Genomic DNA, 16,414 nt, shown 5'->3' with positions numbered 1-16,414 from the left:
GAATTATCGAAATTGAAAATATTTGTTGTGAATTGTTAAATATTACTGCACTGGTGGAGCTAGGAACACAAGCATTTCTCTACACCCGGAATAACATCTGCTAAATATGTGTATGTGACCAATAACATTTGATTTGATACCACATCCCCTCGGTCCTTATTGATTAAATCTATAGTTTCCAGAGTCGTTTCAGAACTAAGTGGTGCAGTAATTAATTTTACCTTTATTTAACTCGGCAAGTCAGTTAAGAACAAATTCTTATTTTCAATGACGGCCTAGGAACAGTGGGTTAACTGGCTTGTTCAGGGGCAGAACGACAGATTTCAACCTTGTCAGCTTGGGGATTTAATCTTGCAACCTTTCGGTTACTAGTCCAACGCTCTAACCACTAGGCTACCTGCCGCCCCAGTAATATAGCTTGTCAAGATAGTTTTTAATCTTGTTAGATTAGATTGTTTTGAATGAGGGGGTTGATCAACTGAATGTACAGCTCAGATATAGCATTTGTCCAGAAAGGAAGTCTATTCCTTACATAGTGCCTATGGCTCTGGTCAAAAGTAGTGCACTATTTAGGGAAATGGATGCCATTGGGGATATAGACATAAACTCCAGGAAGTAGAGATCTTATTTGACTGTACATGTAATAAGATACTTACCTTTACAATGTAGTTATAGTAGAGTGGTGAGAGGCCGTGTAGCGTCTCTCTCTCTCTCTTTCTCACCCTCTCTGTCTCTCTTCCTCTCGCTCTCTCTGTCTCTCTGTCTCTCTCTCTCTCTCTCTCTCTCTCTCTGTGTCTCTCTCTCTCTCTCTCTCTCTCTCTCTCTCTCTCTCTCTGTGTCTCTCTCTCTCTCTCTCTCACTCGCCCTCTCTGTCTCTCTCTCTCTTTCTCTCTCTTTCTCGCCCTCTCTGTCTCTCTTCCTCTGTCTCTCTCTCTCTCTCTCTCTCTCTCTCTCTCACTCGCCCTCTCTGTCTCTCTCTCTCTCTCTTTCTCGCCCTCTCTGTCTCTCTTCCTCTGTCTCTCTCTCTCTCTTTCTCGCCCTCTCTGTCTCTCTTCCTCTGTCTCTCTCTGTCTCTCTTTCTGTCTCTCTTTCTGTCTCTCTTTCTGTCTCTCTGTCTGTCTTTCTCTCTCTCTCTCTCTCTCTCTCTCTCTCTCTCTCTGTGTCTCTCTTCCTCTGTCTCTCTCTGTCTCTCTCTGTCTCTCTTCCTCTCTCTCTCCAATTCAAGGGCTTTATTGGTATGGGAAACATATGTTAACATTGCCAAAGCAAGTGAAGTAGATTATTAACAAAAGTGAAATAAATAATAAAAATGAACAGCAAACATTACACTCACAAAAGTTCCAAAAGAATAAAGACATTTCAGATGTCATATTATGTCTATATACAGTGTTGTAACGATGTACAAATGGTAAAAGTACAAAAGGGAAAATAAATAAACATAAATATGGGTTGTATTTACAATGATGTTTGTTCTTCACAGGTTGCCCTTTTCTTGTGACAACAGGTCACAAATCTTGCTACTGTGATGGGACACTGTGGTATTTCACCCAATAGATATGGGAGTTTATCAAAATGTGATTTGTTTGGTAATTCTTTGTGGGTCTGTGTAATCTGAGGGAAATATGTGTCTCTAATATGGTCATACATTTGTCAGGAGGTTAGGAAGTGCAGCTCAGTTTCCACCTCATTTTGTGGGCAGTGTTGCTCATAGCCTGTCTTCTCGTGAGAGCCAGGTCTGTCTCCGGCGTCCTTTCTCAATAGCAAGGCTATAATCACCGAGTCTGTACATAGTCAAGGATTTTCTTAAGTTTGGGTCAGTCAGTTTGCACTGTTTTTCCAATGTGTCAAGTAATTATCTTTTTGTTTTCTCATGATTTGGCTCATAGCGAGGCTCATAGCGGAGCTCATAGCAGGGGTCATAGCGGGGGTCATAGCGGGGGTCATAGCGGGGGTCATAGCAGGGGTCATAGCAGGGCTCATAGCGGGGCTCATAGCGGGGGTCATAGCGGAGGTCATAGCGGGGGTCATAGCAGGGCTCATAGCAGGGGTCAGAGCGGGGTCATAGTGGGGCTCATAGCAGGGGTCATAGCAGGTCTCATAGCAGGGGTCATAGCAGGGGTCATAGCAGGGGTCATAGTAAGGGTAGAGTGGGGCTCATAGCAACATAACATGTGGACCAGAAGTCAGTGATTAACCAGGGCAGGTTACACTTTCTATGAATATAACCTTTCTACCACTCAACAGTGGGTGTGTTTGGTTTTTATTAGTAGGCCTACTCACTCTTACACCTCTCTGTGTTTTACTTTACAGAGCAACGGAAGAAATACTCCAATGTTATAATGCAGGACACGTCTCAGTATCATGTGGAGGTAAGACTTGGTCCTCTCCTTTTCCTCTCTTTTCCTCTCTCTCTCTTCTAGACTCTCAAATCTGCTCTGTTCTCTCTCTCTCTCTCTCTCTCTTCTGGACTCTCAAATCTGCTCTGTTCTCTCTCTCTCTCTCTCTCTCTCTCTCTCTCTCTCTCTCTCCTTTATAAACAGGTTGTCAAACCCTAATCGTATGTGGTGTCTGTGCGTCTTCCACTTAAACGGGGCAGTATGTTATTTATAAAAGCTCTAAACTTTACTACCAGTAGGTGTAATGGTCCCTTCCCTAAAACACAGAGGTTGATTGGCTCCTACATGGTTCATATCTGACGGTATACGATTTTAAGTGCACCGTAATAAGGCAATCAGGCCAGGTGATCACAGAGCGACCATGACATGTATCTAATGTGGGCAGAGTACTGAGGTGGGCTTTAAAGGCACAGTCCAGAATTATTTTGTCTGAAAATGTAACCACTTTCAAATTTATAGATTGAGCTATTATGCATAGTCCATGATATCAAAAGTTGTAACTATATTTTTAAGCTATACAGTGTTTGTAAACAACATTTTACAAACATATTTTGGGGGTTTTGATGGGGTTAAACCGGGGTGCTATTTAAACAAATATATACAGTATCAGTCCAAAGTTTGGACACACCTACTCATTCAAAGGTTGTTCCTTATTTTTACTATTTTACTACATTGTAGAATAATAGTGAAGACATCAAAACTATGAAATAACCCAAATGGAATCATGTAGTAACCAAAAAAGTGTTGAACAAATCCAAAGTGTTGAACAAAAAATATATTTTATATTTTATATTCTTCAAAGTAGCCACCCTTTGCTTTGATGACAGCTTTGCACACTCTTGGCATTCTCTCAACCAGCGTCATGAGGTAGTCACCTGGAATGCATTTCAATTAGCAGGTGTGCCTTGTTAAAAGTTAATTTGTGGAATTTCTTTCCTTCTTAATGCGTTTGAGCCAATCAGTTGTTTTGTGACAAGGTAGGGGTGGTATACAGAAGATAGCTGTTAATGTTGTGCGCTACTGGTGGAGAAGTCAGGTGAAGGAGAGCAGAGAGTTGTGAACAGGCGCACACTTTATTTAGGCAGAGGCAATAAAACAGACAGACGCCACTGCGTCAAAACCTCCAGCCAAAGGTAAAAAGGGCGCGAAACAGTCACAAGAATAAGCAAATGTTTAACAATAAAACATCCTTCGTGAAATACCACGGAATACAGGGGGAAAACCAGTCTGGCGCGAAACACAAAACACGTAACAAAACAATTTCACATGAAGACATGGGGGGGAACAGAGGAATAAATACATGCAGTGTGATTAGGGAATGTAAACCAGGTGTGCAGGGAACAAGACAAAACAAATGGAACAATGGAAAATGGAGCGGCGATGGCTAGAAAGCCGGTGACGTCGACCGCCGAACGCCGCCCAAACAAGGAGAGGAGCCGACTTCAGCGGAAGTCGTGACAATAGCCCTATTCGGTAAAAGACCAAGTCCATATTATGTCAGTCAATTCGGAAAATTTCAAGAACTTTGAAAGGTTCTTCAAGTGCAGTCGCAAAAACCATTGAGCGCTATGATGAAACTGGCTCTCACGAGGACCGCCACAGGAAAGGAAGACCCAGAGTTACCTCTGCTGCAGAGGATAAGTTCATTAGAGTTACCAGCCTCAGAAATTGCAGCCCAAATAAAGTTCAAGTAACAGACACATCTCAACATCAACTGTTCAGAGGAGACTGCATGAATCAGTCCTTTACGGTCTAATTGCTGCAAAGAAACCACTACTAAAGGACACCAATAATAAGAAGAGACTTGCTTGGGCCAAGAAGCACAAGCAATGGACATTAGACCGGTTGAAATCTGTCCTTTTATCTGATGAGTCCAAATCTGAGATTTTTGGCTCCAACCGTCGTGTAGCCCTGCCGCATACGTCTCGTGACTGAGCCGTTGAATTGCGACTCCACTTTGCCTGTTAGATTGTCCTACAGAGGGAGTAACTACACTGTTTTTGTTCGGCCATATTCCCATTCACCTTGCCATGGTCAAATGCAGTGGTTTGTGCTTTCAGTTTTGCGTGAATTATGCCATCTATCCACGGTTTCTGGTTTAGGTAGATTTTAATAGTCACAGTGGGTACAACATCTCCTATACACTTCCTGATGAACTCCGTCACTGTATCCGTTTATTTGTCGATGTTATTCTCAGAGGCTACCAAGAACATATCCCAGTCCGCTTGATCAAAACAATCTTGAAGCATGGATTCCGATTGGTCAGACCAGTGTTGAGTTTGAGTTTCTGCCTATAGGAAGGGAGGAGAGATGCCTCTCTGGAAGTAGATCCTCGTCCTGAGCTCATCTACTTTTTTATCCAGAGACTGACCATTTGATAGGAGGCATGCACACCAGTATATTACTGAGTCAGACTAGAAGTCCAACCCAAATACCGCTTCTCTGCTGGTAGTGTTTTGGAGCAGCCTCTGGAATAAGTTAAATTGCCCTTGGGGGTACGAACGAAGAATACAATTCAGGAAAGTCGTATTCCTGGTCGTAATGCTGGTGAGTTACTACCGCTCTTATAACCAAAAGTTATATATGTAATAACACTTTTTTTTTAAAACACAAACTGTATTGTTGGTTAAGGGCTTGTAAGTATTCGGCGCATGTGACAAATGCAATTTGATTTGATTTCACCATTAGGCCAATGGTGACTTGAAAACAGTTACAGAGTTGAATTGCTGTGATAGAAAACTGAGGATGGATCAACAACATTGTAGTTACTCCACAATACTAACCTAAATAACAGAGTGAAAAGAAGGAAGCCTGTACAGAATACAAATATTCTAAAACATGTATCCTTTTTGCAACAAGGCACTAAAGTAAAACTGCAAAAAATGTGGCAAATCAATTCACTTTTTGTCCTGAATACAAAGTGTTATGTTTGGGGCAGATCCAATACAACACATTACGGAGTACCACTCTTTATATTATCAAGCATAGTGGTGGCTGCATCATGTTATGGGTATGCTTGTAATTAATTGTTAAGGACTGGAAAGGTTTCCAGGATAAAAAAGAAACAGAATGGAGCTATGCACAGGCAAAATCCTAGAGGAAAACCTGGTTTACTCTGCTTTCCAACAGACACTGGGAGATGAATTCACCTTTCAGCAGAACAATAACCTGAAACACAAGGCCAAATCTACACTGTAGTTGCTTACCAAGAAGACAGTGAAAGTTCCCGAGTGGCCGAGTTACAGTTTTGACCTAAATCTACTTGACAATCTATGGCAAGACTTGTAAATGGTTGTCTATCAATGATCAACAACCAATTTGACAGAGCTTGAAGAATTTAGAAAATAATAATGGGCAAATGTTGCACAATCCAGGTGTGGAAAGCTCTTAAAGACTTACCCAGAAAGACTTACAGCTGTAATCACTGCCAAAGGTACTACTACAAAGTATTGTCTCAGGGGTCTGAGTACTTATGTAAAATGAGATATTTCTGTATGTAAAATGAGATATTTCTGTATTTAATTTTCAATACATTTGCAAAAATGTCTAACAACATGTTTTCACTGTCATTATGGGGTATTGTGTGTAGATGGGTGAGGACAAAAATATATTTAAACCGTTTAGAATTCAGGCTGTAACACAACAAAATGTGCATAAAACAGTTTAGGCAACAGGGATGTTGATCCAGGAGGGGGTTGAATATCTCTGCTGTAACCAAGAAGCTTCATCTTGACATCTAGCCACTTAGCTAGCAAGTTAGCAAACCAAGCTGGGTATAACTTATTAACACATCTTAGATGTCTTATAGTTATACTAGCCACCGCACACACACACACACACACACACACACACACACACACACACACACACACACACACACACACACACACACACACACACACACACACACACACACACACACACACACACACACACACACACACACACAGTCCATAGTTAAGTTACCACCAGAGGTTCTCTCTCTCACCTCAGCTAGAGGGTTCAGATTGAATACAGGTATCAAACTCAGGGTTGAGATCACAATGACTTACTGTTATATACCTAACATAAAAAAGAGCACAGCTGGTGTCACGGCTGTCGAAAGGATCGGACCAAAGTGCAGCGTGGTTGTAGTTCCACATTTTATTAAATCGGTGAAACTTTGCAAAACACAAATAACTGAAAATGACAAAACAACAAACCGTGACGCAGAGAGAAACAAACACTACTCAAAATATATAATAACCCACAAAACCCAGGAAGAAAAACCCCTACATAAATATGATCTCCATTTAGAGATCAACCCAAAAAACAACATAGAAATAGAAAAACTAGAACTTAAACATAGAAATACAAAACATAGAAAAACACAAAACACCCCCTGTCACGCCCTGACCTACTCTACTATAGAAAATAACATCTTACTATGGTCAGGACATGACAGTGGAATCAGGGTCGCTAGCTTAGCATTACTTTTTAGACTGACACTCTTATTCAGAGTGGATTACACTCAACCAAAGTAGGTACAAAAAAACAAAAAAAAACACATCATGGTCACAATCACTATAAATAAAACCCTTCTCCAAACAGTAGTCGCTATCTGCTACATGAGTTATAGTAAGAGTAATCCTAAGTGGTTGTTGATTGGTGAACAACTGGCCTGAATCATCCCTGATGAACATAATGAGTAACTCGGTAGTGTATTGGATACATCATCATGGTTACGTCATGCCAATCTGAGACCCAGGAAGACATGTTGCTATGTTCTGATAAACTTCTTCTTCTTGGACTTCTTCTTCTGGTTTATTATAAACTGAATCCTGATCTTCTTCTTCTGGTTTATTATAAACTGAATCCTGATCTTCTTCTGGTTTATTATAAACTGAATCCTGATCTTCTTCTTCTGGTTTATTATAAACTGAATCCTGATCTTCTTCTTCGGGTTTATTATAAACTGAATCCTGATCTTCTTCTTCTTCTGGTTTATTATAAACTGAATCCTGATCTTCTTCTTCTTCTTCTGGTTTATTATAAACTGAATCCTGATCTTCTTCTTCTTCTTCTTCTGGTTTATTATAAACTGAATCCTGATCTTCTTCTTCTGGTTTATTATAAACTGAATCCTGATCTTCTTCTGGTTTATTATAAACTGAATCCTGATCTTCTTCTTCTTCTGGTTTATTATAAACTGAATCCTGATCTTCTTCTGGTTTATAATAAACTGAATCCTGATCTTCTTCTTCTTCTTCTGGTTTATTATAAACTGAATCCTGATCTTCTTCTTCTGGTTTATTATAAACTGAATCCTGATCTTCTTCTGGTTTATTATAAACTGAATCCTGATCTTCTTCTTCTTCTTCTTCTGGTTTATTATAAACTGAATCCTGATCTTCTTCTTCTTCTTCTGGTTTATTATAAACTGAATCCTGATCTTCTTCTTCTTCTTCTGGTTTATTATAAACTGAATCCTGATCTTCTTCTTCTTCTGGTTTATTTTAAACTGAATCCTGACCTCCTTCTTCTTCTGGTTTATTATAAACTGAATCCTGATCTTCTTCTTCTGGTTTATTTTAAACTGAATCCTGATTTTCTTTTTATAAAAGAGTGACAGTCCTCTATGTTATGAACCCACCGCCTCTCTCCCCAGCACCTGTCCACCTTCATGATGGACAAGACAGAGTCCATTGCTACAGTGGACGATGCCATTAAGAAGCTGGTGCTGCTGGACTCTAAAGACAAGATCTGGACACAGGAGATGCTGCTGCAGGTCAATGACAAGGCTGTACGGCTACTGGACGTTGATACACAGGTACTTCAACTTACACAGTCAAATTCCTGGTACATGTAGATGTACTTGAAGAATAAAGGGGATTCTGATTAGTTGGTTATGCCAGGGAATTTGAATTAACATTATGTATTCAGGTGTATTTAATAAGACACACCTTTAATAACCTGCTGGTGTAAAATACAGCGGTCTGTTGAAACCTCTGATGGGAAAGAGATATATATATATATATATATAGTGCTGTGATTATGCCCATCCAAGTCTTCAGTCTCTCAGTTTTTTTATATATGTGTGTGTGTGTGTGTGTGTGTGTGTGTGTGTGTGTGTGTGTGTGTGTGTGTGTGTGTGTGTGTGTGTGTGTGTGTGTGTGTGTGTGTGTGTGTGTCTTCCCGAGCCAAGCCACTGGCAGTTAGATCTGCAGACAGTTAGCCATTACGGTGAGATTACTGTTGAACGGACACATTTGATATGGAATAATCTCCCCTTCTTTCCTCCCTCCCCCTCTCTCTCTCTACCTCCCTCCTGCCTCTCTCCCTCCCTCCTACCTGCCTGCCTCCCTCCCTCCCTCCCTCCTACCTGCCCTGCTACCTGCCTCCCTCCCTGCCTCCCTCCATCCCTCCTACCTGCCTCCCTCCCTGCCTCCCTCCCTCCCTCCTACCTGCCTCCCTCCCTGCCTCCCTCCATCCCTCCTACCTGCTCCCTCCCTCCCTCCCTCCCTCCCTCCCGCCATCATAGGAAGAGTTGGAGAACTTCCCCCTGCCTACGATCCACCACTGCCAGACAGTGTTGAATCAGACCAGGTATCCATCTGTCCTACTGCTGGTGTGTCAAGACACTGAACAGCACAGACCTGACATACACTTCTTCTACTGTGACGAGGTTGAGGTGGGTCACTTCTATCTACGTAATCATGAGACACAATGGCTGTCCCAAATGGCACCCCAAGTAGTGCACTATATAGGGAATGGGCCCTGGTTAATAGCAGGTCACTATATTGGGAATAGGGGGCGTTTTGGGATGCTGACAATGTCATGTTAACCATCTGTCAAAACAAATTAAATCAAGCTTTATTTATACAGTACATTTCAGACATGGATGCAATGCAATATGCTTCCCAGGAAAAATCATAGATAAAAAAAATAAAGATAAAACCAGAAATATTATCCACACAACAAACATCAGAGGATTAAAAACAAAAGAATAACAATAATAACTGATGACTAAAAGCACCCTGAGGAAAAGCAAAACTAAAAAGACGTGTTTTAAGATATATTTTAAAAATGTCCACAGTTTCGTCCCCCTTCTCTGGAAGGCTATTCCAGAGTCTGGGGGCATAATAACTACAGGCTGCCTCTCCATGCCTCTTGGTCCTGGGCTTTGGGATAGTTAAAAGGCTGCCTCTCCATGCCTCTTGGTCCTAGGCTTTGGGATAGTTAAAAGGCTGTCTCTCCATGCCTCTTGGTCCTGGGCTTTGGGATAGTTAAAAGGCTGCCTCTCCATGCCTCCTGGTCCTAGGCTTTGGGATAGTTAAAAGGCTGTCTCTCCATGCCTCTTGGTCCTGGGCTTTGGGATAGTTAAAAGGCTGTCTCTCCATGCCTCTTGGTCCTAGGCTTTGGGATAGTTAAAAGGCTGTCTCTCCATGCCTTTTGGTCCTAGGCTTTGGGATAGTTAAAAGGCTGTCTCTCCATGCCTCTTGGTCCTAGGCTTTGGGATAGTTAAACGGTTGTCTCTCCATGCCTCTTGGTCCTGGGCTTTGGGATAGTTAAAAGGGTGCCTCTCCATGCCTCTTGGTCCTAGGCTTTGGGATAGTTAAAAGGCTGCCTCTCCATGCCTCTTGGTCCTGGGCTTTGGGATAGTTAAAAGGCTGCCTCTCCATGCCTCTTGGTCCTAGGCTTTGGGATAGTTAAAAGGCTGTCTCTCCATGCCTCTTGGTCCTAGGCTTTGGGATAGTTAAAAGGCCTTCTCTCCATGCGTCTTGGTCCTGGGCTTTGGGATAGTTAAAAGGCTGCCTCTCCATGCCTCTTGGTCCTAGGCTTTGGGATAGTTAAAAGGCTGTCTCTCCATGCCTCTTGGTCCTAGGCTTTGGGATAGTTAAAAGGCTGTCTCTCCATGCCTCTTGGTCCTGGGCTTTGGGATAGTTAAAAGGCTGCCTCTCCATGCCTCCTGGTCCTGGGCTGTGGGATAGTTAAAAGGCTGCTCTCTCCATGCCTCTTGGTCCTAGGCTTTGGGATAGTTAAAGGCTGTCTCTCCATGCCTCTTGGTCCTGGGCTTTGGGATAGTTATAAGGCTGTCTCTCCATGCCTCTTGGTCCTGGGCTTTGGGATAGTTAAAAGGCTGTCTCTCCATGCCTCTTGGTCCTAGGCTTTGGGATAGTTAAAAGGCTGTCTCTCCATGCCTCTTGGTCCTGGGCTTTGGGATAGTTAAAAGGCTGCTCTCTCCATGCCTCTTGGTCCTAGGCTTTGGGATAGTTAAAAGGCTGTCTCTCCATGCCTCCTGGTCCTAGGCTTTGGGATAGTTAAAAGGCTGTCTCTCCATGCCTCTTGGTCCTGGGCTTTGGGATAGTTAAAAGGCTGTCTCTCCATGCCTCTTGGTCGTAGGCTTTGGGATAGTTATAAGGCTGTCTCTCCATGCCTCTTGGTCTTGGGCTTTGGGATAGTTAAAAGGTTGTCTCTCCATGCCTCTTGGTCCTAGGCTTTGGGATAGTTAAAAGGCTGTCTCTCCATGCCTATTGGTCCTGGGCTGTGGGATAGTTAAAAGGCTGTCTCTCCATGCCTCTTGGTCCTGGGCTTTGGGATAGTTAAAAGGCTGCCTCTCCATGCCTCTTGGTCCTGGGCTGTGGGATAGTTAAAAGGCTGTCTCTCCATGCCTCTTGGTCCTGGGCTTTGGGATAGTTATAAGGCCAGAGGACCTGAGGGACCTACTGGGTACATAACTTAAAAACATTTCTGACATGTATTGTGGTGCACAATCGTGGGTTGATTTAAAAACCACATGGGTCCCATGTGGCTCAGTTGGTAAAGCATGGTGTTTGCAACGCCAGGGTTGTGGGTTCGATTCCCACGGGGGACCAGTACAAGGGAAACATTTTTATGTAATGTATGCATTCACTACTGTAAGTCGCTCTGGATAAGAGCGTCTGCTAAATGACTAATATGTAAGTGTAAGAATCTTAAAATGACTTCTAGAACTGACAGGCAGCCAGTGCAGAGACCTTAAAACCAGTGTAATGTGTTCTCTTCGTCTGGTCTATGGTCAGTACCCACGCTGCAGCATTCTGTATGTTTTGCAGTTGACCAATGGCTTTCTTGGGTAGACCAGACAGGAGAGCGTTACAGTAGTCAAGCCTGCTTGTAATAAAAGCGATGAGTCTCTCTGTATCAGGCTGAGAGAGAAACGGCCGCACCCTGGCAATGTTCCTCAGGTAAGCGTACATCTTTCTTTTATTTGATGAACACCGGCAAAACAAAGAAAATACAAAACGAACATAAAGTTCTTAACAGAAAATAAGATCCCACAAAACCCAAAAGGAAAATGACAAATTATATATGATCCCAAATCAGAGACAACGATAGACAGCTGCCTCTGATTGGGAACCACACTCGGCCAAAAACAAAGAAATAGAAAACATAGATTTCCCCACCCGAGTCACACCCTGATCTAACCAAACATAGAGAATACTAAGGATCTCTACGGTCAGGGCGTGACAATATGGTTTTTATCTTTATTGCCCGTGAATTAAAATGTGCAGCCAGATTCTTTCTCTGTGCTTTGGTTCGAACAATAAATACTTCGGTCTTGATTTAGCTAGAGGAAGTTGTTAGCCGTCCAACTATTTAAATCACTTATAAAGTCTAAATAATTTTATCCGTGGAGCTAAAATCCTCAGGTGACACAGAAATGTGAGGTTGTGTATCGTCTGGAAATCAATGCTGTGCTTTCTGATAACGCTGCCAAGGGGTTAACATCTACACTGAGTACACAAAACATCAGGAACACCCGCTCTTTCCATGAGACTGACCAGGTGAATCCAGGTGAAAAGCTATGATCCCTTATTGATGTCACCTGTTAAATCCACTTCAATCAGTGTAGATGAAGGGGAGGAGACGGGTTAAAGAATGATTTTTAAGCCTTGAGACATGGATTGTGTGTGTGTGTGTGTCATTCAGAGGGTGAATGGGCAAGACAAGATATTTCAGTGGCTTTTGAACGGGTTATGGTAGTAGGTGCCAAGCGCACCGGTTTGTGTCAAGAACTGCAACGCTGCTGGGTTTTTCACGCTCAGTTTCCCCGTATGTATCAAGAATGGTCCTCCACAACAAAGGATATCCAGCCAACTGGACACAACAGTGGGAAGCATTGTTGGGGGGGTGTGTAACTCAATATTAGGAAGGTGTTCCTAATGTTTGGCATACTCGGTGTATACAGTAAACAGTAATATTTACCTTTTAAACCAAAAACCAGATTGTAATTGTTAAAACCAATTTCTCCAGAATTTTGCTTAAGAATGGAAGGTTGGACGTTGGCTGTAAAATTAACCTGGATAACCTGTTCTTCAGAAGGGGTTTTCACCACAGCAGTTTTTATAGTGGAGTGGGGTAAAGTGCCTGTGAATAGGAAGTGATTAACAATAGCTTGTACTTCTTCAGATATGCAATTAAAAACTGTTTTGAAGAAAGCGTTGTGGATAGGATCAAGAAGAGCAGGTAGAAGGCGGCTTCATTTGTGATATCACTTTCCTGAACATGTCTGTGTCAACCAGGGAAAATAAATCTGTAGTAGGCTAGGGGCAAATATCATCAAACTTCTCATCAGGTCTTGACTGAAAACCCAGCCTAATGTTTTGTTATCCTTTCTCTGAAATATGCCATATTTCCATAGGTTTGTGGCGGGTAGGTTTTATCCGGCCTTAAATGGTGGAGAAGAGCATTCTGTAATTATTCTGATTATTAGTGATCAAGTTAGTAAAAATGAGCCCATCTGGCATTTTTATAATGGCCTTGTTTTATATGCCAAGTTGCTCTCTCATAATATCATAATGGACTTTCTCTTGATTAGTTTCCTCACTCATCCAAGGGGCTGTCCGCTTGCTATGGCATCAATAGTTGCCCTTTATTTTCTATGTACATGATGAACTAAATGATCAGGCATACCATCTTGAATTACCAGTGAACATCTTTTTCTTGAAGTGAATTTTTTGGCAAATCATGATTTGGCGATACTTTTGACAAATTGTGATTTTTGTGGAGGTGCTTGAAGTGGAGGCAGGGATTGTTACCTGAAAGTTTGTTGTGATTCTGTAGTCCTATACAATTGTTATTCAGCACTGACCCTCTGTAACCGTACACACGCCCCCTCCGTGCAGACATCGACAGTGCCCTGGGTGACACCACATATTTATACTGACTATGATTTTTCCCTCGCTCGGTCTCTGTGTCTCTGTCTCTCTGTCTCTCTCTCTGTCTCTCTCTCTCTCTGTCTCTGTGTCTCTGTCTGTCTCTCTCTGTCTCTGTCTCTCTCTCTGTCGCTCTCTCTCTGTGTCTCTGTCTCTCTGTCTCTCTGTCTCTGTCTCTGTCTCTCTGTCTCTGTCTCTCTCTCTCTTTTTGTCTCTCTTTGCAGGCAGAGATGGTCCATGCAGACATCGACAGTGCCCTGGGTGACAACAAACATGGGAAGAAGATGCGACCACAGACCTTGAAGTAAGAACCGTTATTTCTAATGGGGGAGCCCCCCCCCATAACCACCGTGATTAAAACCCTCCTCTCCTCCTTTCAGGGTGAACCAGGAGAAGATGAAGCGCCACAGAGAGACCATCATCCCCCCCTCCTCGGCCCCCAAGGGCCCGACCCCAGGAGGCCGCGTGGCTGCCATGAACATGCAGGGTGAGACTTATACCAGACAGACAGACAGACAGACAGACAGACAGACAGACAGACAGACAGACAGACAGACAGACAGACAGACAGACAGACAGACAGACAGACAGACAGACAGACAGACAGACAGACAGACAGACAGACAGACAGACAGACAGACACATTACACACAGAGAGAGAGAGACATACACACACACAGCATAATCCAAATAAAATAAAATACAATTTTATTGGTCACATACACATACAGTGCCTTGCAAAACCTTTCGGTTACAAGTCCAACGCTCTAACTACTAGGCTACCTGCCACCCCAGCAGCAGTAAAATAACAATAGTGAGGCTATATACAGGGGGTACCGGTACAGAGTCAATGTGGAGGCTATATACAGGGGGTACCGGTACAGAGTCAATGTGGAGGCTATATACAGGGGGTACCGGTACAGAGTCAATGTGGAGGCTATATACAGGGGTACAGGTACAGAGTCAATGTGGAGGCTATATACAGGGGGTACCGGTACAGAGTCAATGTGGAGGCTATATACAGGGGGTACCGGTACAGAGTCAATGTGGAGGCTATATACAGGGGGTACCGGTACAGAGTCAATGTGGAGGCTATATACAGGGGGCACCGGTACAGAGTCAATGTGCAGGGGCACCGGTTAGTCGGGGTAATTGAGGTAATATGTACATGTACAGCGCCTTGCAAAAGTATTCATCCCCCTTGGCGTTTTTCCTATTTTGGTGCATTGCAACCTGTAATTGAAATGGATTTTTATTTGGATTTCATGTAATGGACAAACACAAAATAGTCCAAATTGGTGAAGTGAAATGAAAAAGTTATTTAAAAAAATTAAAAATAAATAAAAAAGAAATGGAAAAGTGGTGTGTGCGTAGAGTAATATATGTAGAATACATATGTTTTCACCCCCTTTGCTATAAAGCCCCTAAATAAGATCTGGTTCAACCAATTACCTTCAGAAGTCACAGAATTAGTTAAATAAAGTCCACCTGTGTGCAATCTAAGTGTCACATGATCTGTCACATGATCTCAGTATATATACACCTGTTCTGAAAGGCCCCAGAGTCTGCAACACCACTAAGCAAGCGGCACCACCAAGCAAGTGGCACCATGAAGACCTAGGAGCTCTCCAAACAGGTCAGGGACAAAGTTGTGGAGAAGTACAGATCAGGGTTGGGTTATAAAAAAATATCAGAAACTTTGAACATCCCACGGAGCACCATTAAATCATTTATTAAAAAATGGAAAGAATATGGCACCACAACAAACCTGCCAAGAGAGGGACGCCCACCAAAACTCACAGACCAGGCAAGGAGGGCATTAATCAGAGAGGCAACAAAGAGACCAAAGATAACCCTGAAGGACTTCCAAAGCTCCACAGTGGAGATTGGAGTATCTGTCCATAGGACCACTTTAAGCCGTACACTCCACAGAGCTGGGCTTTACGGAAGAGTGGCCAGAAAAAAATCCATTGCTTAAAGGAAAAAATAGAAAAGAAAACACGTTTTAATGTTTCATTATTAAAGTGACCAGTGATTCCATGTCTCTGTATATAGAGCAGCAGCCTCTAAGGTGCAGGGTTGAGTAACTGGGTGCTATCTGGCTAGTGAGCTAGCTATTTAACTGGCTATTTAACAGTCTGATAGAAGCTGTTGCCTCATCGAGGTGGATAGGGAAGTGTTCCCTCTACTGTCTCCTGAAGTCCACAATCAGCTCCTTCATTTGTTGACATTGAGGGAGAGGTTATTTTCCTGGCACCACTCCGCCAGGGCTCTCACACTGATGCACTGATATATATATACACTCACATTACACACAGAGAGACACACACGCACACACACACACACAGAGACACACACACACACACACATTACACACAGAGACACACACACACACACATTACGCACAGAGAGAGAGAGAGAGACACACACACACACACACACAGAGACACACACACATACACACACATTACACACACACATTATTATAACCATGATTAACTGTTATCGTTGTTGTTGTTGTATATGAATAAATATGCTCTGTCTGTGTGTCTGTTAGACGTGGAAAGGCGAGGTTCCACACAGCAGGACCATGAAAAGCTGGCCCAGCGTATTGAGAAAGACGTGGTGAGTTCCGCTGTTACACCTTGTAACCTACATATATAACATATAATCTATACCGAACAAAAAAAAATATATAATACATACTGATATACTTCTTCGCAAAGACGCTTTCTCTGTCGTCCTGCAGAAAGTCAGTCATTACTGCTTCCCTTTTTTAAATCTCTTTGACCACCTCTAATCTTACAATGGAAGGGAGTAGACCAAGGCGCAGCGTGGTTA

General features: G+C 42.7%; 1 protein-coding gene across 4 annotated transcripts in view; it reads left to right on the top strand.

Moving 5' to 3' along the window:
* eps8l2 (EPS8 signaling adaptor L2) overlaps positions 1-16,414 on the top strand; it is a 113,635-nt gene that overhangs the window by 58,841 nt on the left and 38,380 nt on the right. For all 4 annotated transcript variants that reach the window (XM_029759524.1, XM_029759522.1, XM_029759523.1 and 1 more), the window contains 6 exons: positions 2,311-2,369; positions 8,044-8,205; positions 8,917-9,066; positions 13,798-13,877; positions 13,954-14,060; positions 16,131-16,198. In XM_029759524.1, coding sequence (XP_029615384.1) covers positions 2,311-2,369; positions 8,044-8,205; positions 8,917-9,066; positions 13,798-13,877; positions 13,954-14,060; positions 16,131-16,198 — 626 coding nt within the window. The remainder of the gene's footprint in view (positions 1-2,310; positions 2,370-8,043; positions 8,206-8,916; positions 9,067-13,797; positions 13,878-13,953; positions 14,061-16,130; positions 16,199-16,414) is intronic.

This window comes from Salmo trutta, chromosome 7 (genome assembly GCF_901001165.1).
Source record: "Salmo trutta chromosome 7, fSalTru1.1, whole genome shotgun sequence".
Lineage (NCBI taxonomy): Eukaryota > Metazoa > Chordata > Actinopteri > Salmoniformes > Salmonidae > Salmo > Salmo trutta.
Note: the sequence above shows the minus strand (reverse complement) of the source record. Positions and strands in the feature narration are given on the sequence as shown.